At 50.4% G+C, this 25,657-nt stretch overlaps 1 protein-coding gene across 2 annotated transcripts in view; it reads left to right on the top strand.

The window, feature by feature from the left end:
• The window catches only part of COL4A1 (collagen type IV alpha 1 chain), a 149,282-nt gene that overhangs the window by 111,706 nt on the left and 11,919 nt on the right, over positions 1-25,657 (top strand). For both annotated transcript variants that reach the window (XM_082366216.1, XM_082366215.1), the window contains exons 23-46: positions 1,365-1,448; positions 1,997-2,067; positions 5,738-5,929; positions 6,490-6,658; positions 8,985-9,077; positions 9,168-9,272; positions 11,048-11,145; positions 12,950-13,100; positions 13,308-13,421; positions 14,086-14,253; positions 14,372-14,461; positions 15,281-15,433; positions 15,589-15,687; positions 15,799-15,888; positions 17,191-17,330; positions 17,767-17,893; positions 17,988-18,068; positions 18,528-18,626; positions 19,733-19,783; positions 20,952-21,137; positions 21,746-21,879; positions 22,946-23,018; positions 23,801-23,872; positions 24,917-25,045. In XM_082366216.1, coding sequence (XP_082222342.1) covers positions 1,365-1,448; positions 1,997-2,067; positions 5,738-5,929; positions 6,490-6,658; positions 8,985-9,077; positions 9,168-9,272; positions 11,048-11,145; positions 12,950-13,100; positions 13,308-13,421; positions 14,086-14,253; positions 14,372-14,461; positions 15,281-15,433; positions 15,589-15,687; positions 15,799-15,888; positions 17,191-17,330; positions 17,767-17,893; positions 17,988-18,068; positions 18,528-18,626; positions 19,733-19,783; positions 20,952-21,137; positions 21,746-21,879; positions 22,946-23,018; positions 23,801-23,872; positions 24,917-25,045 — 2,769 coding nt within the window. The remainder of the gene's footprint in view (positions 1-1,364; positions 1,449-1,996; positions 2,068-5,737; positions 5,930-6,489; positions 6,659-8,984; positions 9,078-9,167; positions 9,273-11,047; positions 11,146-12,949; positions 13,101-13,307; positions 13,422-14,085; positions 14,254-14,371; positions 14,462-15,280; positions 15,434-15,588; positions 15,688-15,798; positions 15,889-17,190; positions 17,331-17,766; positions 17,894-17,987; positions 18,069-18,527; positions 18,627-19,732; positions 19,784-20,951; positions 21,138-21,745; positions 21,880-22,945; positions 23,019-23,800; positions 23,873-24,916; positions 25,046-25,657) is intronic.

The following is a 25,657-nucleotide window of genomic DNA, read 5'->3' as shown; positions in this document are numbered from 1 at the left end:
TGTTTATTCAGTATATGTCTCTTAATACCCAGAGAGTAGAACAAAGAGAGGGCGGCCCCCCAAAACTGATCCCTGTGGGTTCCTTTTCTGGCTTTGGATCGCAAAGAGTTTTTGCTCTTCAAAAGTCTGAAGCTCAAATGCATGGAAAATGTCTTAGAATTTTGACAGCCGTGTAAGTTGCAGAACCTTAGATGAAAGCGATCTTAGAATTCAAGCGGGGAGGATTGTGCCACCAGCTGGCGTGTCATTTGTTTTTCATGAATCTCCCTAGTGACCAGTTGCTTAGCACTTTCTGAGGTGGGCTGTTCCATTTTGTGACGGAGCCAATGGTCGGAAGGTTCTTTGTACTGAGACGTGTGTTCATCCGTCCCCCGGCTCCTAAGAGGAGCCTCTTTCTTCCTGTGCCTTCACGCCCCTGCGGTGGAGCCGTCAGCCTGCCCAGACTGCAGTGCGAGGTCTCCCCGCCGTCCACTTCCAGCCTCAGGACAGACGCCCACGGATCCCATAGCACCTGCGGCTTGGCTGGGTTACTGGGCAACTAACAGTGCATCCCTCCCACCGATGCGCTCCTGTTCTGCCCTTGATCCTGACACTGGGGCCTGGTGTGGGGTGTGCCTGGGGCTGGGGTGCCGGTCAGGGTGAGGGGACGAGGGGCACACAGCCCAGCCTCTGTGACTGCTGAGTGACAGCTTCTCCACGTGTGCTCTGCTCTCTGTTGGCCTTATCTGTGCCTAGAAACCTGACATTCAAGGTTCAGGACACACGCACATCTAAGACACTCGAAGGCCTTTTAGCTTAGTTTGAAAATCAAGATGTAAGAGGTTAGAGTTTCCAAAGAAAGGCATTTCCTCCCATTTTCATGTGCTGGGGTCCCTCTCCTCTTGGGTCCTCCATGTCAGGTCAGGTCTTTGCCCTGGATTTTGTGCCTTCTTACTCCCATCTGTCATTTGTCAGCCTGGAACATAGGTTTAAAGTCCAGGAGTTATATGTGCAGTTGGCTAAAAAATACAAAATCAAAGAGAAAGATGATGGGAAGTTTTAGAATTAGAGACAAAATGATAGAGTCGAGTCATCTCAGGCTGATGGGAAAACGGAGTTCTGGATCACTTTTTAGTGAGGCAGGGCCTGTGCCTTGGCAGGGCAGAGGATGGGATTCCTTAGAAGGGCACCCGTGGTTACCTGTGATGTGTGCAGAGGGCGGAGGGTGGGCCCCGTGTCAGGGACACACGGCCACTGGCAGGTGGACGCATCTGGAGCAGCTGTTGGGTAAACGGTGGCCTCCTCTTCCCTCTCCTGTGCTGTCCCTATGCTTCAGGGGACTCTGCTCACCTGTTCTGTATAATACCCCGTGTCTCCTTGTTTAGGTCAAAAAGGAGATAGTTGCCTCATCTGTGACTCAACAGGACTTCGTGGGCCCCCAGGGCCACAGGGACCCCCCGGAGAAATAGGTAAGGCCCCAAATGTGAAAGGGACCAGGTCAGAATTTGCTTCGATGGGTTGGAACCTTCACAGTGAAGCATATCTTACTCCCTGACCTGATTTTCTCCATCAACACTAAAGCACGAGATGAGAATGTGAAGCCACAGTTCTAGGATTTGTCCATTTTGTTGAAAATTATCAAGATGACTTACAAATTCAGCGTCAGAAAGATTTCCTAGTCAAAGGATAGCAGCATATGGTTCACACAGCTCTGCAAATTTCCTTATCTCAGAGAAGGTTACCTGCCTGCTTTGGTTTAAGTGGCCCCTGGGCTTGCGGGCGGGGGTTTGTAGCCATTCCGCATCAGTGTTACTCGTGTGCATTTGGGGGTCCCTCTTCCCCCTTCTGAGCCCATTTTGGGCATTTTTGTTATTACTGTCTCGAGATGCTTCAAACATCATGCACTTAGTATGAAGATCTTTGTACTTTTGAATCGTGAAAAGGTAAAAATGTTTTCAGCTCTTTGAAAGTGTCTCATCAACAATGTGCTGAATCTTTCCTCTGTCTCTTGCGAAAGGTTTCCCAGGACAGCCAGGGGCCAAGGGCGACAGAGGTTTACCCGGCAGGGATGGTCTTGAAGGATTGCCTGTAAGTAAACCTGTCTGAGTTCCTAGACATATTAGAAGTTGCCACCGAGCAAACCAGCAAAGGCACGTATCGTTGCATTTGCACATGGACTCCTGCTTTATTTGGGAGCTGGTAAAGGATCACTTTGTCGAGCAGTTAGAATTACTCCCCGTGTCTCTCCTGACTGATTGACCTGAGGATGAGTAGGACCATTGCATCCAGAACCTGCACCCCAACTTGCCTTTCTTCTCACCTGGTCAGAATTCAGTTGCCGCTTACCTGTTTCCAGGCATGACCGAGTGCTGGTGGTCACTTTCCCGCAGGGTCTCTGGTGCCACCAAGAGTCACCTCTTAACAGCCACACTGTTGAGTTGTCTTTTTACACCATCATCCAGTCTCACACCAGATAATCTAAAGCTTGTCAGTGAATAAGTTCAGCGCTGACGGTGTCTATGGCAGTGAAGGAGCACTGGCTGATTTTCCTCTAGGAATTTGAATGATTCCTTTCTTCTTCTTACAGGTACAGAATTTGAAAAGTCCTATCACCAACACCTATTGCAAAGACACTTTTTCAAATCTATAGATGAAATATCTCGATCACAAGGACATGAAACCTTTCAGTTAGACAGAACACCATTTTCTTAACCTTTCTACGTTGTTTTAAAAGAAGCCATTGAATAGCAGATTATAGTAATAATCTTAAATATTGAAGGACGTTATTTTTTTGTGCATGTAATCAGCTCTATTTCTAAAGCTTTTAAGGCTTTGGGCTTTGTTCTAGTATTTTCTTTGTGCTTCTCAGTTCTGTTAAGCATTAACCAGTTTCTACAATTTCTTTCATTCCTTTTTTTCTTTTTCCTTTTCTTTTGTCGTAAATGGAAAGAAAGTCAAATCTTTAGCATTATTCTTTTTTGGTTGTAGGTCTTTAACATTTGTAATTTAAGAAGATATTTCTGGAAGGGTCTGTAAAAGCAGGTCAGGGCAAAAGTGAGTTGAAATAGGAATGAAACAGCTGGAATCCAGCAATAGTTTTCTCCTTTTGAAGTTAAGTCATGGGCTTCTGCTTTCCAGAACTTCCCCGGTGCCTGGGGAGCTAAGTTAGAAGTCGCACTTGTTTAACATATTTCTAAATAAGTTGGAAGTTCACAAAGCTGGGAACGCTGACTGTGGTGGTGATCAAAGTGGGAACAACTTTGAAGGCAACAGACATAGTCTGGGCACGGTCTTTATCTACTCGGCCTTCCTGGAATACTTCCTGCCTCCACTCTGCCTGGAACCCAGTGCAGACACCCGCCCCTCCCCTGCCGCCAGCCCCAAATCCAATATAAATGAGAAAAGAGGAAGGAGGATGGTTGAGGAGAAGTCACGATAAAGAAAAAAACAAAGAAAATGTCCAACAAAAATGCGAATCCCCATGCCTTGCCCATCCAGGGAGCATCTTTCTTGGTGCAGAGGGAAAACACTTCTAAAAATTGTTCTGTGGGTAAATAACCTAAGAGAAGATAATAATTTTCCTTTTATTAGATGCTATATCATAGCTCCGTGGTTTAACTAGCTCAAAAATGTGGTACCCTTATTTCGAATTTGGCTGGAGGCTAAAAGATTAGGCTCCGCCAACCAGCGGAGCAAACTGGAAAGTAGATTCCAATGAAGAAAGCTCTGATTCTGCATTTGATTTAGGTAGCGTTTCTGGGACATGTCCTCTGAAAGCTGAGGGTTTGAATTGGGGAAAGGAGGACAGACCACAAGAGGCGGGCTCCAGGCTGAGATGACGAAGCCCAGCCCCCAAGCAGGTCTGGGGTCACTGGGAGTGACCTGTGTTAATTGAAACGAACTTCTCCCAGCTTTTCCCATGGTGGCACCACTTTCTAGAAGCAGACTGCACAAGTTGTCAGATCTTCTTCAATTTATGTAGCCAATGCTAAACTTCCAAGACAGCGGCTGATTCTTCGACATTTATCCTAAGGGATGTGCATCAAAAGACCCTTGAATCACTTAGGATTAGCAAAGAATCCACATGAGATGTCCTAGGGTTGTAAATGTCAATTTTCAAAGAAGTCCTAGATTTCTCCCTTAAATAGAACGATGGCTGACACGGTCATCCGTATGAAAATAAAAACTTGTATTTTTCTCACCCTGTGCTCATAGTATTAGAAAATACCATACTTCTAAGCTGTGAATAATCAACATAAAATAACATAAGGGGTGCTTCCGGTTTGAGAAAAATATGCACTGGTTGTAATTTCTTACGTTGGCCTTTACTTTTTATTGGTGAACATTGCTGGTTCAACATACACGTCCTCCGGTACCTCCCTCTTGTAGACATTAAGGGCACAAAGACAGGAAGCCTTGGTCCTGCCCTCACAGCCCTGAAAGGCTAGTGGAGAGACAGAAGGCAAACAAATGTCCCTAACAGAGCAAAGAGGACCATACAGGACACGGAGGAAACAGGGGAGAAGGCCACCTGGGCCTATCCGGAAGGGCTTCCAAGATTAGCTGGGCCTTAGGGAGGCACAGGAGCTAATGTTAACTAGAGAGAAAAAGCTACAAAATACCACAGCAGCTTTCAACCAAATAATGAATTTTCCATGTCCTCTGCTAGACTTCCTGGCGGGTGGCTGGTGGAGATAGTGGGACTAGAGTAAATACGATAGATTGGGTATCTTTCCCCTTCCTTCCCCGAGTAGATCTGAGTGAAGTGTCCTCTGTGACAAGGGGCACTTCCAGCTCAGGGCCAGCTCCGACCAGCTGTGTCCAGTACTTTGAGGAGTACATGTTACAGGTACACACAGAGGGGTGTGTGTGTGTGTGTGTGTACGCGTGTGTGCACGCACTGCGGTTCACCTACATCCAAGAACCATTTCAAAGGGAGTTTACAAAAAGGAATTCAAACCACATGAATTCTGCAAGAGTTTAAATTCTGCCAAGTGAGTGGGGAGGTTGAGGAGATCCCTCTCTCAGAGAACAGGTAACTGAGGCAGTTGTTTAAAGCCTTGGGCCTCTTCCTGGTGAACCCCACTCTCAAGGGGAGCTGGCGGAGGAACCATCCAGGGGGTGGGCGTTCCTTGAAGACCCCCCTTTCCAGGAACTGAGAAGTGTTCCAGTGTGTGTCTCTTGGGAAAGTTAATTCTATTCTGCTGACGGCTCAAAAGCCCAGTTGCAGAGCTGCCCTGGTGCTCCCTTCCCCGACTTGCCTCTTTCCGGGTGCTCTGGGCCTCCTTATCTCTTCCGGGATTAGGGCTGTGCGCGTGAGAGGCGAGCTGTGTGATTTCAGCACCGACCAGACTTAGGAAACGTGGCTGTTCTCAGCCTCCATCTCTGGTTCCTGGGCCCGGGAATCGAACATCCAGCCCCTTCCAGCCGTAGCTGAGCTGTTCTTGGGAATGTCAGCAGTTGTAAGAGACAAGAAAGCTACCTAAGGACTGATCTACGGGCTGGGCCCAGCGCTTCTCCTTCACTCCCCCGCCCTGTCCCCATCTCCATTACTAGAGGCTCTTTAAGGGCCGCACAGCAGTGAGGTCAGCTCAGGGCTTTGTCACAGAGCTGCTGGCTCTTTTTTGCTCCTACACAGGGAACGGGGAGCTCTAAACCCGTCCCCACTTTTCAAGGTGGAGTCCTGATTTCCTTGTTGCCGGTTTGCTCTGTGGATGGGCGTCTTCGGTGGTGGCCTCATAAGACTTTGTTCTCGCAGGGACCGCAAGGTGTGCCCGGGCTGATGGGCCAGCCAGGAGCCAAGGGCGAGCCTGGCGAGATTTACTTCGACATGCGACTCAAGGGCGACAAAGGAGACCCAGGTTTCCCAGGCCAGCCCGGCACGCCAGGCAGAGGAGGCCCTCCCGGAAGAGACGGCCATCCGGGTCTGCCCGGCCCCAAAGGCTCCCCGGTATGTTGATTCCCAGGCTTCGAAGGTGCGCCTGACCGATGATGGATGTGCAGAGAGTGGAGGAAGGAGTGACTGGTATCGCGTCGACCTGGTTTCACCGCGGGGGTCCTTGTCGTAAGCGAACCTGTCTCACGTTCACTGGAAAACTGTAGTCTGTAAACCTAAGTGTGATAGCCTTGACCTGAACGATTAGGTGATAAGGGGTCAGTGTCTTCTGATGGATCTGGGGGAACTGAAAAGACCTCCATATGTCGGACGGGAGGTGAATTTTAAAGTTAGCGGTGTTCAAGTCACCCTTTCAAAGAAGATTCCAGATATAAGTGCCTTCCCCTTTGGAGCGTCTCCTTATGTCTGGGTTGGGAGGGCGATTGCTCAGCTTAGAGGAGAGAATGCCGGTTTCATTTATTAACTACAAGGTGACCTTTGCAGACGGGTTGAAGTTAATAAGTAGCACAGCTAGTTAAACTCTGGCACTTTTTTACCATGGATGGTGGAAAAATGCGACGCAGATCGGAGTGCTGGTATGTCTGCTAACTCGTCTTTTTCTCTTTTCGCTTCAGGGTTCAGTAGGATTAAAAGGAGAACGTGGCCCCCCGGGAGGAGTTGGATTCCCCGGCAGCCGTGGTGACGTCGGCCCTCCTGGGCCTCCAGGGTTTGGCCCTATTGGCCCCATTGGTGACAAAGGACAGATGGGCTTTCCGGGAAACCCCGGGTCCCCAGGCCTGCCAGGTGAGGCCTGAGGACCTCAAGTGCCACACGCAGATGCCAGAAGCCCTGGGCTCAGTGACATGGGGACGTGGGTCTGGTTTCACTTCTGCCAGGAGGGGGGATGAGACCTGAGCAACCTTTCCTTAGCGTTTCTGTATCTCGTTCCTTCCTTTATGAGATGGGCCAGTGGCGTGGAGGGTCTGGATAACAGGAACTTGAAGGTATAGGTAATTTCCTTATAAATAAGTACGCCATATGCAGCAGAGAAGGTCAGCCTTCTGTGTGGATGTGGAAGTGATGCCAGCCTGAGCCTGTCTTCTGTTTCTCGCCGATGAGCGGTCCCTTTTGGCTTCTGTGTATCCCAAGCCACATACTTACTCTTCACCCCTCCGCTGAGGTGCACACGCTCAGTGACTGATCCACAGCTGCTTTGACTTGGCTGTCGAATTTCGGGGTAGTTCCAGCCGTTTGTTGACTGTTTTTCCACGTGGTTCTGTGTGCCACACGCTGAGCTAAGCGACCAGAGAGGAAGCAAGTCAGAGGCCGCCCACCCTCCTGGAGCCCACCGCCCGGGCTTTGGTGGAGAACGTGGGAGGGGGCTGTGTGAGGGTTTCCCACGGACGCGCTCCACTGCGTCCTCACGACGGGCTTATCTTCAGGGACGGAAGTGAAAGGGGGTCCCCGGGCCCCGCACACAGTAGGCTGTCAGTGACTTCTTAGTTGAATATGATTCCGGGAAGAAATGGAACATTTACATCATTGCCTAGGAAACCTGGAGGAGAAGAGGCCAGGAACGGCCTGGACACAGAGGACAGAAGGACGTGTGCTGTGACTAAGATGGCTTAAGAGTTGTAGAAATGAATGAAAGGTGATTTGGGGTGGTTAAAGGTGTGTGGCCAGTAAGCCTGGAGAAGCCTAGTAACTAAGAAGCTGGAAGAACAAGGTTTCCAACAGGAGAGACTCAGCAGCGATTACAGCCTGGCCTTCTTGCTCTCACACGTTTGCCGATTCTGTCCCGAGCCATGTATCCAGCCCAAGTTTCGTCAGTTCCTGTCCCCACAGGGAACTGTTATTTCCTTATGAAGACCCAGTGTAGGGTTCGTCAGCTTCGTAGTGCAGGACACATCAGCAGCCTCTGACGGAGGTCCAAGTACAGCGCCTTGCTGGATGGGTTACTGTTATCGTCATCGTTGGGTGATCGTTGGTTACTCACCAAGTGAGGACTCCATTGATGATTGCTCTTTGATTAGCAAGGAACCCAGGAACGTCTCTCTTACGACTCCTTTCAGGGCAGGAAAATGCTGGGTTTGACTGAGAAACACCCCGGGTCTCGGAAAGGGGCCTCTGGTCACTAACCCCACACTCCTAATTCCCAAATCGCCATCTCAAGTGTTCTTCCTGCTTCCGGAATCTGAACACTTGCAGCGTGTAAAAAGGAGTCAGGTTTTTTTTTTCTCGGCCAGAAACTACCATCAGAAAAGCCAGTGGGACACAAACAGATACCTCTTGACGGGATGGGAAGAGGGTTCCCGAAAGAGGCAATGCTGAAAGTGCTGTCGGTCAGTTGTCCACATTCTGGAGGGTTCCTTGGCCATCCAGACCCAGGCAGCTTTGGGATTAGAAACCCGACTTCTTTGATCTGCCAGAGCTGTGTTTAGTCTGATGGTCATAAAAGCCCTGTTCCCAGGGCTGGAGCTGATAGCAAAGATGTGTTGGGGTCAGGCCCTGGTGCTTCCCACAGTCTAGCTAAAGCGAGTGTTGGCTGTCCCTGGGAGGCCCTTCAGATCCTGAGTTCTTTAAGGTATGTGAAGGTTCAGTGGAGATGAGCCCTTTGGTCCTTTCGTAACAGCTCAATCCTGACACCCAGTGGATCTCGTAGGCACGGGCACCCGGGGCTGTGCCTGCACCTCCCAGTTTGGAGATGGAAAAGGTGGCTTTTCTGGGCTGGAGATACCACAGAACCGTCCAGCTCACCGTTAGGGTAACGATATCACCCACGGGGCACGTCGTGAAGATAACTTCCCACCAGATGTGGGCATCAGAGCAACTTACAACCAATCCTGTCTGAGAAACTGAGAAAGAACGGTGAAAAGGCTTTGACTTTTTGAGACAGATTAATTGATACCCAGGGTCATCTCACTGTTTATTGTTGTAGAGTTTTTAGCTTTTCGTGACTCTTGTTTTGGACGCTTAAAGAATTCTTGTGTCAAACAAACGTCTAGGTCATTTTGGGAGAAGAGGAGCTCTCTGTGAGAGAGTCCAGAAAAGGAGAAGGAAGGGATGGAGGCGTGCAGACAAGGATGTGATGCAGCAGCCCTCACGCTGTGCCCTTGCTCTTTTTCCCCAGGTCCCAAGGGTGAAGAAGGAAAAGTCATGCCCTTACCCGGTCCCCCTGGAGCCGCAGGACTTCCGGGGTCCCCCGGTTACCAAGGGCCCCAAGGTACTCAGAGTCTCGTTCATCTGGAGGCTTGGGGTGGGGGAAATGTGCTCACGTTTTTCTCACGCTGACCATTGGTCTTTCTCACCGCAGGTGACCGAGGTTTTCCTGGAACCCCGGGAAGGCCGGGTCTCTCTGGAGAGAAGGGTTCAGTCGGCCAGCCTGGGATTGGCTTTCCAGGGCCTCCCGGCCCCAAAGGTAAACCCGCAGGACAAGGCAGCCTTGGGTGGGCCGCTGCTCTGGCCACTGCCCGCGTGGGCCCCGACGGTGGCGCCCGTCCCCAGCTGGTTAGCACCAAGGGCTGTGGTCTCTCCGCTCGTCCTCACGTGAATTCTAGGAGAAAAGAGGCGGTGGACGTAAACACACCATGTGCGAGTTAGCGGAAGAGCTGCGCGGTGTGCAGGCTGGAGATTCTGGTCACCGAGGTGTTGAGTGACGTGGGCTCCCGGCCGAGTGGTTTGGTGGGAAGGGGTTGGGACCTTAAGGACCCCAAGCTGCCCAGGGAGCTGGCAGATGCCACGTTTGCCTAAACCTACCCTCAAGGGGGTCTCTCTCTCATCCGTGAAGGGAGCACACAGCCCGCCGGGGCCTGGACCAGGCTGGTCTGGAAGGCGGGGGAAGGTCAGGGGGATGGTGCGGTGAAAATGAGGAGGGGCCTTGCTCTTGGGGGAGAGGCCCTCACACGCATGGACGTTCCAGAGCCAGTACTTCTTTCTGAAAATTGTAAGGAAGTAAAGAGGACCGTTTCACCCTTTTTGCTGCTTTCTTAGTCCTTCAGGGAAACTGATGTGCAGACTGGCCGTTAGGGACTTTGGTCCAGAGCCCAGAAGGGCTGTGAGCAGTGAGGGGCCTGTCCTTTCCCTTTGGGCCGGCATCCCGACCCCAGTTTTACCGCCGTTTCACCAAAACTTAGTTTAAAGACTTGTCCAGCCTCCGGGCTTCTTGTCTAAGGCTCTGCATCGCGCCCGCTCTCAAGGTTGCAGGCCTTCGCGCTCAGGGACGGGAGACAGCGGCCTGTTTCCCCGGGAGCCGCGTGATGCCCACCACGCTCATGGCCACTTCTGCCAGGCTCACGGGGCAGAAGGCCCCCCAGTGACCCTCCAGCGTCACAGGGGCAGTGCTCAGGCCTCGGGCACGTCCCACGGGAGAACCAGACCGCTGCCATCACGGCAGGTAGAATTTAGCTGAGGAAGGCCTCCCTAATCAGAGAGCCTTTGCCCACATCGCACGAAGCTGCCTGGACTTATGTGCACTGTCTGTCAGGCCCCTCGAGACAGCAGCCCTACACCACGGGCGATTCAGGTTTGTGTTTCTGCAAACTTGCAGGTCACTGCGTGTCCCCAACCTTCCATCACACAGAGAGAGCCTAGCCCAGCGGCTCTCACACTTTGCTGCCATTGATAGCCACGTGGGCAGCTGTCAGAAAGCCCATCAGAGGCGGGACCCAGTCTCTAAATGTCCCCACGTGCCTCCAGCGTGATGCAGTTGGAGAACAGGTGGTCTAAAGTGGTGCTTCTCAAACTCGAACGTGTCCGGGAATCACGAAGGGTCTTGTTAAGATGTGGGTCTGCGTGGGGATATCCCGGCTGGATTTCTAACCAGGCGACAGGGACGTTCCAGACCACACTCGGAGTTGCCAGAGTCTAAATTGCCATTCCCAGTCTGCAAATGCTGGCTTGGTTTGGTTTGGTTTGGTTTGGTTTGGTTCGTTTGAGGGGAGTGGATAGGAGAGAAAAGTTCTAAGTGCGTAGAAGAAAAGGAAGGGAGGGGGCGGGTGTGAGGGAGAGAGAGGAAGGGGCGTCCGGCGCTGCGAATGCTCCCTGCCCCCAGGCTACCCCTGGACCAGGATGGTCTCATCTTCCTTGTTGGCGCCCTCAAATCTGTTCAGGTTCATCTGAGCAGGTGTGAAAGAAGTGGAGAAAGTAGGGAATGGTAGTTTTACATGAGTGATTTTTTTTGACTCTTCCAAACAGGTGTTGACGGTTTACCTGGAGACACCGGACCTCCTGGAAATCCCGGTCGCCAAGGCTTCAATGGCTTACCCGGCAACCCGGGTCCGCCCGGCCAAAAGGTGGGCACTGAGTGCTCTCTGCACTGCTGTTTCCCCGTCCTTGTGATTAACTGGACGCATAAATTGTGGGCTGTTAATCTCACAGGGTATGTTGGGTCAGCGTGTTTTGTGTTTGAATGAAACAGCATCAGATAGAAAGTACCAAAGTACACGGGGTAGCACGCGGTCGTGCCTATTTTGGGGAGAATCATTTGTTCCTGCTTTGTGAGTGGGCTCTTGCCTGTGTGTGTCCTGGGTCTCAGGTACGACGTGTGTCGTATCACGAGTGGAAGGAGAAAGCTGTTTGGGAGCCACTGTCCTGAGTGACCTAACAGCCCCCAGCAGGGTGGACGGCAGCCTTTCTCAGCCTCAGTGACACTGCCATTCGGGTCCAGTAATTCCTCGTGTTGGGGCTGCCCTGAATACTGTGGGGTCTTACGCAGCCTCCTGCGTGGCCCCGACCCACAGGTGCCAAAGGAGCACCCCGACGCGCATGCCCAGTGTGACCGCCAGAAACGTCTCCGGACGTCACCCGGTGTCACCGTGGGGCAGAGGGCCCTGGTTGGGGACCCCGGGACTAGTGTGACGTCAGGGTTCTCTTTGCCCCCAAACACCCCTCTGCCGCTTGCTGATACATGCACTTCCGCTCAGCAAGTACAGGCGACTGTTGGTTAGATCCTCTCCTGTTCTGATTATAAGGAAGGGAAGTGAAATTGCCAGAAGGCATCTGTCCTACCTGGGAAAAAGGCCACGGCCAGGAGATGCACCTTTGCCGACACACAGCCCTTGCCCTTGCCTTGGGGATGGGCCGGGGTGCACGCTGGCAGCTGTGCCTCGGTGATGCTGGGGAAGGTTCCTCCTGAGGAACGCCTGACCCGAGGGGGTGTCCCTGCCCCGTGAGGCTGACGTGGAGCACATGGCCTTTATGTGACACACCCCCGCCCTCCCCTGATGACCCGCACTGGGTGTGACAGTGAGTCAGTGACCGCAGTATGTAGATCGCCTCAAACACTGGCTCACGAGCTAGTAAGTGCCGAATGGAACTGGAATTAAGGATTTGGTTGACGATTTGAAATACTGAGCTTTTTCAAAATCCCTTGGACTGAGTTCCCTCCAGTTTGCAGATTTCACCGCAGGGCCATGTGGATAAGCCACCACTGCCCGCTTACCGCCACCTGGTCCTCATCTGGAAGTTGTTGCCTTCAGGGATGCCAGAGGGGCGCTGTGACATAATGTCCACCTTCTGCTTCATACGGCCCGTCGGTGCTTAAATTGGGGTGCTTTGAATGCTCTTTCAGGCCCTCAAAATACTGCCTTTATTTTTAATCATCTGTGTGTGTCAAAGCCCTTTAATTCATGAAGAGGTTTTAAGCGTTTAATTTGACATGAGAGCTTTCGTTTCATCAAAAAAATGAAGTAAATGGAGTTCTGTTCCAGTCCTGGAACTTTCCACCTCTTAATACCGATTCGCTGGCCACACACCACGCTGGGTGTGTTCCCGCTGTGTAGACTCAGGGCAGCAGCGTCTAGGGGCCGAGACCCAGCGGAAGGAACTCCTGCCTCTCTGACTGTGGACAAGCTGTCCAAACGGGCGAGCCTTGGCTTTCCTCCTTTGTGAAAAGAAAATAATAAAAATTACCTGCCTTTCGGCTTGTAGTGAGATTGAAAGGCAACAATAGGTGTGAAGAAGCTCCGCCAGCTGGAAGGCGGGACAAATACCGTTCTTGTAAATGCACCGGCAGCATCGTTTAACACGTACGCTCTGGGCCTGGTAAAATCGCGGGCTCTGAGGGTCACTGGCTTCTCTGTGCTTCGGGGTTTCCAGGGCGAGCCTGGAGTTGGTCTGCCGGGACTCAAAGGTCTGCCAGGACTCCCTGGTATCCCCGGCACCCCTGGGGAGAAGGGAAGCATCGGGGGACCAGGCGTTCCCGGAGAGCACGGCGCCATCGGCCCTGCAGGCCTTCAGGGAATCAGAGGTGACTGCTTACGGGCAAATCCAGCTTGTGGTAGGGACGGGGTCTGTCTGTTGTGTCTCCGCAGAGCCCCTACTAGGGCCCAGTAAATGTCTGTTGAGTGAACGATGAAAATTCTAGACGGGTTCCTGGCGAGCGGCGTGAGTGGGTGGTAGGTGCTCACACCACTGTGTTCCCGTGTGGTGCATTCATGATTTCTTCCCCGTCCAGGTGACCCGGGACCTCCTGGATTGCAAGGTCCCAAAGGAGCTTCTGGAGTCCCCGGAATAGGCCCTCCTGGAGCTATGGGACCCCCTGGAGGACAGGGACCCCCAGGGTCATCAGGTGATACCACGTTCTTCCAGAATGTTCCCTTCCCTAACTCATAATCTGTGACTAAAAGGGGGAAAAGTCAGTTCTATTCTGTGGCTATAGGTTTGGTTGTTTGCTTACACGTAAGGTCACAGACACCTTTCTTTACCTCCCTCTGAAATTGGTTTAGATGCCAAAGACACCTCCCCTCTATATTGTATATTCTTTACCTTTTATATTTAATTTAGAAGGATCGGTATCTCTGTCTTATCTTTCCGTAGGAGGTTTAGTAAGTTGTAGGTAACTTAAACAAAATGAGTTCATGTCTGGAAGCTTCCTTTGCCTTTAATAATCATTCTAGAAGTGAGATGGGGCGGCGGGGGGTGGATGGACCAGGGTAGGACAGTCAGGGAGAGACACCGTGGAGAAGCTGGGCTTAGGTCTGAATACTGCGGAGGGGCCCGGGTGGGAATTGCTGACGGCTCACGGCAGGCAGGCGGGGCTTTGTCTTGGGATGTTATTTGCCCACCGATGGCCCCAAACAGCACTATCTGAGAAGCTGGAAGCCGTTCCCCTCTACCCCCGACGTGGGCACGGCTACACACCTTCTGCAGAAAGTAACGGTGAAACAGGGTACAGGACGCTGCAGGACACCCTGTCGATCCTGCTGACGCCCCCCTTCTCTTCCCCACCTCAGGCCCCCCTGGAGTGAAAGGAGAGAAGGGCTTCCCCGGATTCCCAGGCCTGGACATGCCAGGCCCCAAAGGAGACAAAGGGCTGCAGGGCCTCCCCGGCCTGACGGGGCAGTCGGGGCTGCCTGGTCTCCCTGGACAGCAGGGCACACCTGGACAGCCCGGCTTCCCAGGTAAGTGACCTGTGAGCTCCACCCAAGTGGACGCCGGGGAGACGCCTCACCTGGTCTTGTGCACGACCCTCGCTCGGCATCTGCCATCAGCGTTCACGGTCCTTCCGTCCGGCCACAGGTTCCAAGGGCGAGATGGGCGTCATGGGGACCCCCGGGCAGCCCGGATCGCCAGGACCAGCGGGTGTGCCAGGATTGCCGGGTGAAAAAGGTAGGGAGCCGTGACTCCGGAAAAGCCCATCTCATGTCTGTGTCCCGATGCCTTGTGGGAAATCCTCCAAGAGTCGTAGATCATAGTTCATTTCAAGAGGCCTGGGAAAGAAGATCAAGCAAGGGTCCGGAAGACCCCTTCTTCCAGGAGACGCTCATGCATCGTGGGGATTAAGGGCTGTGCCCTGCCAAAAAATCAGAGAGAAGACAGGTTTTCGGGTTTCCTTGTTGGCATAGTAGAGTTTTTGTTTTTTCTGTTTTGTTTTGAGAAATGGTGGTATTTTTAGTCATTCGAAGATTCAGTCACAGCAACTGAGTCTTTGGAATCAAATTAGCAAACAGGGGAAGTTTACAAGTCTTACTTTTTATTTCTTATCTTGATATTTGAAGTTGGTTCAAATACTGTTTTTAAAAAAGAAATTGACTTTAAATGTGAGACATAAAAATGGTCATTTGTTTAGTTGAACAGGAAAATTCTGTTCTTTCGTATAGAATTGAGGGACCACTGTGAACAGGCGTCGTGAAGGTATTTAAGAAGGAGAGAAAATATAAATTATTTAAACTAATAAGTGAAGTCTCATATGTTGGAATTATTAGCAAATAATGAATTCTAGAAAATGGCTTTATTGTTCATTTCCCTGCTGTCACATTCTTCTGGGTAACTCGGACACTCGCCATTTAATGCCATTTTTGGACAGACTATTTGTTCTTTATAGGTTGTTTATCAGTTGCTTCTACTGGCCAGAAAGAACACCACACTTGTCACTGCCTTGGGGGCCCTTGGCCACGTGTCACTCGGTGCCTCCTCTTCCTTCTACAGGGGACCACGGCTTCCCGGGCACCTCGGGACCCAGGGGAGACCCTGGCTTCAAGGGTGATAAAGGAGATGTGGGTCTTCCTGGCAAGCCGGGCTCCATGGATAAAGTGGACATGGGCAGCATGAAGGGCCAGAAGGGAGACCAAGGGGAAAAAGGTAACGCGGAGGACAGTTTACCTTCGGAGGGGGGAGAAGGTGTCTAACGAGTTATTCAGTTTTTCACACGTGATGTCAGACCAACCTGTGTTTCTACAGTTTGTCTTATTTTAAGCAGACATGGTTGTCACTATTTTTGTGTGTGTGTCGTGCAGGACAAACCGGCCCAACTGGTGATAAAGGATCCAGGGGAGATCCTGGAACCCCAGGAGTGCCTGGAAAGGACGGTCAGGCAGGACAACCTGGGCAGCCAGGTATGGAAGGGAGTTCAAGGTCGCCAGCTCGGCAGGGGCTCGTGTGGGGAGAGGTTACCTGGCAGTTCTCATGGGCGTTGACCTGTTGGGTTTTTCTCTTTATGATTCTAGGACCTAAAGGTGATCCGGGCATAAGTGGGACCCCAGGTGCTCCGGGACTTCCTGGACCCAAAGGATCGGTTGGTGGAATGGGCCTGCCAGGTATGTGGGGTTTAGGAAAGGAGTTTTCTCTTCAGTGCTTGCACATGTGGTGCTTGTGGGACGAGTCTGTGGGTGAGACCCACTTCACGGAGGATGTAATCCAGGGAGATGTGTCTTTGACACAAACTCACATCTTCAATTCTGTGTGGTCTCTTGCCTAAGGATGGTGGCATTTGGTTGACCTTCTGGCCATTGCTTAAACAAGCAAACAAACAAAACCCGTCACAGTTTAATAAAATAAAACACGGGCTGTGTACTATGAACTTTCAGTTACCTCCAAGTGATCCGTCTACTTGGATCCATCGAGGAGGTGATTAATTCTCCATTCAGTTGTGTCAGCACAAGAAGCTCATGCCTGTAAAGCCCTTTGGCATTAGCTCAGAAGAATCCCCTGGGCTCCTCTGCCCCGGTCCTGAGCTGGCCTCCCAGGCTTTGCCCTCAGCGTTTGCGGTGGTGACCGCGACCAGAGCAGAGGCAGCAGCTGGAGGCTCAGGCCCCGGATGGTGCAGGTGCTACTGCTTCTTAGCACTTGCCTGGAGCAGGAGGTCAGGGCGGCCAGCCTGTGCCCCTCTCTCCTCCCAAGTCTCTGCGAGGCGTGTTGTCACTTTGCTTGAGATATAGACACCCAGCGGCTGCAGTAAGGCTTCTTAAATTCTTTTTGCAACACATCCCTTGGGCCTGTCATTCATTCTGCTAGGCAGATGCTGGTTGCAATAAAACAACCAGGGTTCCCTTTGTTGCAGTAATCTCCCAGGCCTTGGCTGCAATTTAATGTCCAAGTTCTCCTTATAATAACATTGTCAGCCGACTCACAGCTGCCCCTGACAACCAAGCCAACAGCCGCAGAGGGTCAGTTACAGGGTCAGGCATAAGCCTGCTTCCCCTGGCACCTATTTATAAATTAGTTTGACTGCCCACGTCCATCCTGGAAGCAGGTATGCTTTTACTCTCCATGGCCTGCCTCTCGCCCCCTCTGATTCATTCGGAGAATGAGATTTGACTACGGAATGAAGGACATAGAAGCCATGTTTCATGCCGTTGGGAAAGGAAGCATGCTAAGCGGTTAATGTATTTTTTTCTCCCTTTGTAACGTGATTGTCTTTAAAAGACAGGAGGAACGTTTCCTGGCATGGTTCTAATGTGGTCTGGGTGGCTGGCACCTGCCTGGATCACTTACAACTTGAGAAATGAGGGGATACGTGTTCTTCCGTCTCCTTCTTGGCTGGCAGTTGACGCGCTTTCCTATCTTTAACATTCGCGCCTGCTAAGCACACGTGCTGTCTCAACTGTGTGTGTTTCTAGGAATACCTGGAGAAAAAGGTGTGCCTGGCCTCCCTGGCCTGCAGGGCATCCCTGGCTCACCTGGAGAAAAGGGAACCAAAGGAGAGAAAGGGCAGGCGGGTCTGCCTGGCATTGGGATTCCAGGACGGCCCGGGGAAAAGGTAACAGCATCCCCGCGGAAGCCCCTCCCGCCCATCCCCGCAGAAAGGCTTTGGAGGAACGTTTACTGAGCGTCTCCACACAGTAAATGAATCATAACACAGAACGGTTTCTCCAGTTGATTTTAAGTCTCCCTGCCTCCCCCTTCTGTTCATGGCCTGTGTCCCCAAGGAGGATCCGAGACGTGCTGAGAGCTTGGGTAGCAAGTTGTCACGGGGAGAAATGGAGAAGGAACACGAGGAGCAGAACAGGCAGCTGCTCTTTTGCTCTGGTTCTAGTTTTTCCTCCATTTTCAGAGGGCTTTGATTCTCCCCTTAGAAAGCTGGAAGTGGCATTCTGCCATGCGATAGTCATTGCACTCACATGTATACAGAAAGCACCTCCAGACACATGTCCAAGGACAGATATAACATTAATGGGCCCGATTTCCACCCACAGGGAGACCAAGGGGTAGCAGGTTTTCCAGGAAGCCCTGGAGAGAAGGGAGAGAAAGGAAGCAGTGGGATTCCAGGGATGCCCGGGTCTCCGGGCCCCAAAGGCTCACCAGGGAGTGTTGGCTATCCAGGTAAGCGAGCTGGCCTCCTCCTGAGCTCGGGGTTCAAGGATGGCAAAGAGAAACTCACAGTCATGGGGTTTCTGGTGTTTTGGTTTTTCTGTAGGAAGCCCTGGGTTGCCTGGAGAAAAAGGTGACAAAGGCCTCCCGGGATTGGATGGCTTCCCTGGCATCAAAGGAGAAGCAGGTAGAGACCACTTTCTAGGACACAGATGGGGGCCTGTGGAGAAGAGGCCAAGGGGCATCAAGGCTGGGTGACCTCTGGATGACCAGCTGGGCTCACACCTCCATTTCCAGATGAACAAACTGAGTCTAGGGGGACTTCTAGGGTCTTTCCACCAGTTAGACTTAGAACTGGTTTCACAGCTAGTTCCAATTGGGTCTAGAAACCTTTCCTGTTCGGCATGGTAGATGGATGTCCTTTCTCTCCACTCTCACCAGCTTTAGGGGGTCACTGTGCAGTGGCGTTGCTGCCGCATGAGGGTCCCTTCTGAAGGGGTGTCAGGAGTAACCTCGGGGAAGCTGGGCATGCTAGGGGGTGGGAGGGACAGCTCCCTGGAAGAATGTCAGGATTGGTGCATTTTACATGCAGATCAGGGTGCCGTGATAGGTTCCATGCCTGACCGATCTGACCTTTCTCTTTGAGGTCTTCCTGGGAAGCCTGGTCCCACGGGCCCGGCCGGCCAGAAAGGGGAGCCCGGCAGTGATGGATTCCCAGGGTCGGCAGGAGATAAGGGTGAACCAGGTATGTCGGGCTCCCATTTCCCTTTCAGAACGAGACTCTGCTCTGGAGTAAACGTCTCCCGGAGACTTACATTCCATGCTAAGTGACCGGAGCTGGGTGTAAGCTGGGTGTAAGTTACATCCTTACAGCTATTTAAGCAACGATGTGGGCAAGTGGGGCAGGATTGGATGAGAAAAGGGGAAAGAGGATGATCATTTATTCCACAAATACTTATGGGCATCTACCCTTGAAATGGCCTGAGCTCTCACTGGTGAGTGAAGGAGACACAGTAGAAAGCCCAGACCACTGCCTTCTCTGCCTGGCCTTTCCCCCTTTAGAGGAACGGTCCTGGGAATATTCGCAGTCTCCAGAATCTGCTCCTGTTACTGATGGGGACACAGCAACTTGGGCAAAAGTGTGAGCAGCGAGCTCCAATGATGACAATCACATACGTAATAATACTCGTATATAGCAAGAGGGTGACACACAAACAATTTGAAACAGGTTGCCCTCAGTCAGGGGGATGGAGGGAGGGAAATAGTGCCGGGGAGGAGCATGCAGGGGGGTCCATGGCTGTTAGTGTTGGTCTCTTTCTAAAGTTCATTTCTTTCATCCTATGAGCCTTATGTTTAGATTATGTACGTTCATTTTCCTATAAAAATAATTCATAAGAAATGCCTCCACACCTACTTCCCCCCCTTTGAATCTTCCCTTACACACTTTACTCACATTTGTGGGCTCCCTGGTGTCTGCTGCCCCAAATATCACTGGCTCTTTGAGAATAGCTGTTAGTTGGATAGTCATCTGAGAAAAGCCAATTTGTGAGTCTCCAGACAGTAATGGGAAATAAGTACCCGTCTGTACAGATCATTTCTACTAAATGCTGTTATGGTTCTGGGCTCAAAGGTACTTGGGAAAATGTACTAAATTATATACATATCCAGTCAAGGGTATCTTAGAACAACTGTAGTAATATAATTTTACTTGCAAAGTGCAACGGACTAATTTCTCTGTGTTTCACAAATAGTATATGGTATTGGTGCAAAGAGTGGATATTGCTTTGTGCTGTTCCTGCAGCTCGGCTGTTTTAGGAGAGATAAACGTGACTTCTTACCTTTATCTTGTAGGTCTACCCGGAAGAGGATTCCCAGGGTTTCCAGGGGCCAAAGGAGAGAAAGGTAACACATTTGCTAAATATGTTCTTCCTTTTCAACTAACTGCTGATACACGTGGCACCGGCAGAGCAGGGCAAGCAGATACAAGGAAGCACGTGGACATCGATGATAGATTATGGGTCTGGGACAGTCGAATTGACACTTTGTACGGGCTCGTGGCAAACCACTGTGTGGCGTGCTGTGTTTTGGATTCATAGCCTTGTGAAGTGGGGGGGGGGGGGGGGTGGGGAAGCGGCAGTAAATCCCAAGGAGGGCCCAACGATCCTTCTAGGTGGTGACCCTGTTTCCTTTCCTTCTTATTTTTTCTTAATAACCTTGAAACAATCCTAGAATTTTGTCATTTTGTTGGCAAGTTTGGGGTAATATGTTTAAAACTAAACATGCAGTTTTGTTTTCTACAAGCTCTCACTTAAAAACATTTTTTTAAAACAGCTTTATTGAGGTATCACTGACATCTAATAAATTGCATATATTTAAAGTGTACAATTTGATAAATCTTGATATATGTACACACCCGTGAAAATATCAGCACATTCAAGGCAGTGAATGCATCGTCACCCCGAAAGTTTCCTGGGCTGCCTTGTCACCCCCCCCTGCTCCTTTCTGTCCCCACCCCGACCTGCACCCCAAGCAACCATTGGTCTGCTTTCTGGCACTGTAGATTAGCTTGTATTTTCTAGAATTTTACATTCATGGAATCCTACAGCATGTACGTTTTCGCCTGACTTCATTCGCTCAGCATAATGAATTTGAGTCACCTGTGCTGTTTGTTGTGTCAATAGTTTATTCCTTTTTCTTGCTGGGTCGTGTTCCATGGTGTAGCTGTAACACAGTTTGTTTATTCATTCACCTGTTGGTAGAACAAGCCCTTAATTTCAGCAATGCCATACCTTGCAGGCTTGTCTACACGTATATTCAAATGCCTTTGCCATAGAACACCTCCTTTAAAAAGTGTAAAGAATGGTCGCAGTTTCTTTGTACCCCAAGCTTTCTCTTCTTCAGGTGGGCCATGGTGGGAGTCTGGCACGTTATTTAATAAAAAGGAGAGAGAAGGGCACCAGTTCCAGTGTCCTCCTGGGCCCTTCTGGAAGCCCCTCCCTCCTCTTTGGTGCACCGGGTTCCTCTTCTTCCCTGCATTTCACCGTGATCTCAAACTGTCTTTCCTGCTTAGGTTCAAAGGGCGACGTGGGTTTCCCAGGCTTAGCTGGGAGCCCAGGAATTCCTGGATCCAAAGGAGAACAAGGGCCCCTGGGTCCTCCGGGGCCCCAGGGGCAGCCGGGATTGCCAGGCACTCCGGGCCACGCGGTGGAGGGGCGCAAAGGAGACCGGGGCCCACAGGGACAACCTGGCCTGCCAGGTAAGGGTGTGTCACCAGGTTCAGAGCTGGGGCTGAAACAGAGGCACAGGCATACCCAAGTATCAAAGGAATTGGAATAATTAAATTCTCAAATGAGCTTTTTATTTAGAAGTTTGCAACATTTATTACCATTGAAACTGCTTAAGACGTTGGGCCCCTTTTACCTGGGCCTCCATTGGGTCAGTGCTTTTCTCGTGCTCTTTCTTTCAAGGAACAAGCAGTTAGGGAGAGGGAGAAGGCCATTACTGAAAGGGACTGGAGCACAAATGCCATGTGTGGCTGGTTGTTTAAAACCAGCACGACCTTCTGTCACACCTGTTCCCCCGTGAACAGGTGGTTGCCCTACGGCACGGCCACCCCTGAGCACAGCGGCCGCAGGGCACTTGACTCTGAGACTGCGGTGTTTATATCGACGTTTACTGCCCGTCGAGGAGATTCTTCCTTCTAGGACCTGCCTGGATGTCTTCAGGGCTCATGCTGCTTAATATGATGTTGTTGTATACAGTTGGGGACAGTTGGGTGGCAGTGGTGACGACCACAGCCCAGTGACACTTATACATAAAACCACCCTCTGACCTCAAACGTGTGGCTTCTGTGTCTCCCATTAGGGCTTCCGGGACCCATGGGGCCTCCAGGGCTCCCTGGGCTTGATGGGCTGAAAGGTGACAAGGGAAACCCAGGCTGGCCGGGCACTCCTGGGGCTCCAGGGCCCAAGGGAGACCCAGGATTCCAGGGCATGCCGGTGAGTTGTCCCTTGGCAGGTTTTGTTTTTGAAAAGGATCATAAGATAATACTTGTGTGTGTATGTGTGTATTCATGTGTGTTACATGTGTGTTACACTCCCAGATCCTCCCTGAATCAGCCCCTTCTCTCTGGCAAGTAATCAGCCATCTTTACTGGCATCATGGTAGGCAACTATTACAAAATTTTTTACAATCTAGTTTTACACAAACCATCACAAGTGAAACGTTATACTACTGGAGATTATAGTTCAATGCCTGGGTTTAAAAATCTATATACAAATGATGCAAAAAGAAAGCCTCAGTAACATAGAAATACATCCCTGTTCCTAGTGCCATTCAGTGTCTGTCTGTCTCTGTGTATACATATGTGCATTATATGTATACATATATAGATATATATTTGTGCATGTTATTTTGCTTATGGCACTTTTTAAAATAAGGTAAAGCAAAGAAACATTACAACTTTTTATATACTGAGAAAGGAGCAACTATGTTGAAATATCTAGAAATTAAGATAGTATTTTTTTAAAATACAAAAATATCACTGTATTATAAAGGAAAATAATCCTTCTTTAGTATTTTTAATGTTTTTTTCCCATATTTAAAAGCACTTTTAAGACAAGATGCGAAGCTAATTTTAAAGAAAAATCACTGTGGTTGAGTGTTGGGAGTAAAGTCATCCAGAAAGGTTCTTTGGTGTTGATAGATTGAGATGTTGCCATGACAGATGTTTAGGGAGTTTTGACTCTGTTCATGGCATCGTGCTATGGGGTGGGGACAGTGGGATGTAAGATTTACACCTGCTCCTGGAATTTACCACACAGACGGACAAGCAGAAGGGACAGAGTGACTGAAGCAAGTTGTTGCAATTTCCAGCTCCCTAATTTAGGCACACACAGAGGTTTTGTCATTCTTTTTACATCTTTAAGCAACCACAAGGCAACATTTGTTCACAGAGCTACTTCAGAACATGGAGGGGCTGTTCCCAGCTTCCTGACTACCATTTGCTTGAGGGACCTCTGTCTCCTGAGCCATTCCCGACTGACATTCTCTTTGTGTGTCTAGGGGGTCGGTGGCTCTCCAGGAGCTACAGGTGCTAAGGGTGATATGGGACCTCCAGGAGTTCCAGGGTTTCAAGGTAAGACATAAGGGAGATGCCGCTTGAAGACACGTTTACCTGCCACCAGAGCCCCAGCCCCTGGTGCTTTCCTGTTGATAGACCTAGCATGGTTGCAGTACCAGATCCCGTTCTCTTCAAATTAAAATGCCATTTCTGGGTGGCTGCCCCGTTTGTAGAATCCCATGCATAGCAGTATAAAGACATTCTGATTTTCTTACTAAGAATCCGTGGATCGTTTGCCTCTCAATGAGGAGTCATGGATTTGGGCCATTCATTAATGTTTTAATGTTTGAAGCAAATATTTATTGGGTGCCTACCAGCTTCCAGGCACTTTGATTTTTTACTGCAGCATCAGGTACACATGAATGAAAGGTGACTACAACAAGGTCTCAGCTTGCAGGCATCTTGGGGTCTAGCTGGGGACACGTGTGAACCAGATCGTGACCAAAAACAGAATCACGTGCCCTTCCACTGGTTGTGACCATTTTATGGTTTGCTGCATGTTTGGAAAAATGTGACTTCTGGGTTTTAGAAAGAAGAGTTTCATCAAAAGTTTTACATAGCTGACTACAAGTAATGTTATTTTCTTCCACGTGCATAAATTCGAAATGTGTTCACTCTGTGTGTGTGTGTGTGTGTGTGTGTGCGTGTATTATACGTGTATATGTATGTAGGTGTGTATATGTACACATAAGCATGTGTGTACATGTATGTGCATATATGTATATACTGTGTGTATTCACACACACACGGTTATCGTTTGGAATTCTGTGCAAAGACAGTGTTTTACTTTCCTCCAGGGCAGAAAGGCCTCCCTGGCCTTCAGGGAGTTAAAGGTGACCAAGGAGACCAAGGTTTCCCTGGAACTAAAGGTAAGAGAATTTGGTCATTAGAACACAGCAGTTGAAAATTCTTTGGCCACTTGGCAGGGTTCCTATATTTGGCTAATCTAGTTGACATTTTTACCAATGACTTGTCCTGAAAGTCAAGTTTGTTAAGTCTGTGCCTGAGATAAATCCAGTGGAAAGGGGTGAGAGACAAAGTCTCACAGGCTCTGAGGGCAGACGGAAATGAGCCGTAAAAATCAGGAACGAAATCCGTCTTGCAGGCTGAACAAACTGTGGCTGGACAGTATGGAGTTCTTTCTAAGAAAGGGGCTGCCTTGGCTTCTCCACGGGGAGCCAGACGTGCCGAGTGGCTCCAAGGACACAGCTGGTCTTAGAAGGAAGCGGTCTGAGGGAGTCTGCATCCCATCCTGGTCTCTGCGCGTCAGAGCTTATTTCGAGGGCTGCGTTTAGTTTTCAAGACCGTGTTTCAAGAGAGGGAGTGAGCAACCAGCATGCACTGAGAAGTGGATTATTCGGGGAGAAAATAAATGGGGAAACGTGGGAGGAGCGAGAGAACGGAGGAAAGGGAGGCTGCGGTAGACCCGAGGCCCCCAACTTCACGTGGCTGCTCCGTGTACTTCAGGACCCGTCAAGCAGAAGGAGGTTTACGTTTACTCATCATTAAAAGATTAAGGCCAGTGGTTCTGGTGTGCAGTAAGGCAGATTTCAGATACATATGAGAAAAAAGTCCTAATTTCACCTGTTGGAGCTCCCCACGTGAGAGGTGGTTCCCTGAGAGGGATGAGCTTCCCCTTGGGTCAGGGGTCCATCAAGGCGTCCAGATCTGAGTGGACATTTGACACTGGTGACCCCGAGGTCTGTTCCAGTCCCGAGGATTCAGGATTTTAGGTTAGAAAATAGAGGTGCACAGATACCCGTGTGTCTCGTCGTGAGGATCTGGTCCTTTGTGTTTTTGATCGTGATTCTACTTTTGAGAAGCACTGCGTTTGATTGGGTTTCATGTCAGAAGCTGTTTCTGCCCTGAATGTGGACAGTGAAATTGACCAGTGGCTGCCCTGATTCCCACAGGTCTTCCTGGCCCCCCGGGCCCCCCGGGTCCATACGACATCATCAAAGGGGAGCCAGGGCTCCCTGGTCCTGAGGGCCCCGCAGGTCTGAAAGGGCTTCAGGGACCTCCAGGCCCCAAAGGACAACAAGGTAGGAATAACCGCGCTGTGCCAAGGGCTGTGGAGGCGGGAGGGAGCTGGCCCCGGGCGGGGTTTCCTCTTCACCCGCATGTCTCACAGCAGCCTCTGGGCAGTGACTGTGTAAACACGTATTTGAAGATGACTTTCTTACCTTCCTTCAGTGTATGTCAAAACCATGTGAAGTTTCTGAAGAAGCCTAACAAGGTCAGGAAAAGAAATCCAAGAAAAGCTAGGGCAGCACACAACTCAGCACATCTATGTTCACTTAGAAAAACATGGGCAGAGGAATGGGAAAAGCATCTCTCCCGGCCAGGAGATAGGGGACTGCAGGAAATAGCAATCCAGAATTGTAGGGATTGGTGTTCTCCACGGGGGCCCAAAAGCTCTACCCAAGTGGCCAGGATCTGTGCAAGTCCCTGTGGTTCCCGGACACCTTAAGCTAGAATCTTTCTGCTTATTGGGGCTACACACTCCTTACTTCAAAAGCTATTGCTGAGGAGTGGGGATGGAAGATAAAGACGAATGAAAACATTTGGATTAGAAAGGTAGCATCCATGAAAACTTGTTTTAACCACCTAGGAATAAACCGTACACATGAAAACAAAAAAACTACCCACGTCAG

This window comes from Balaenoptera borealis (assembly GCF_965194805.1).
Source record: "Balaenoptera borealis genome assembly, chromosome: 18".
Taxonomy (NCBI): domain Eukaryota; kingdom Metazoa; phylum Chordata; class Mammalia; order Artiodactyla; family Balaenopteridae; genus Balaenoptera; species Balaenoptera borealis.
Note: the sequence above shows the minus strand (reverse complement) of the source record. Positions and strands in the feature narration are given on the sequence as shown.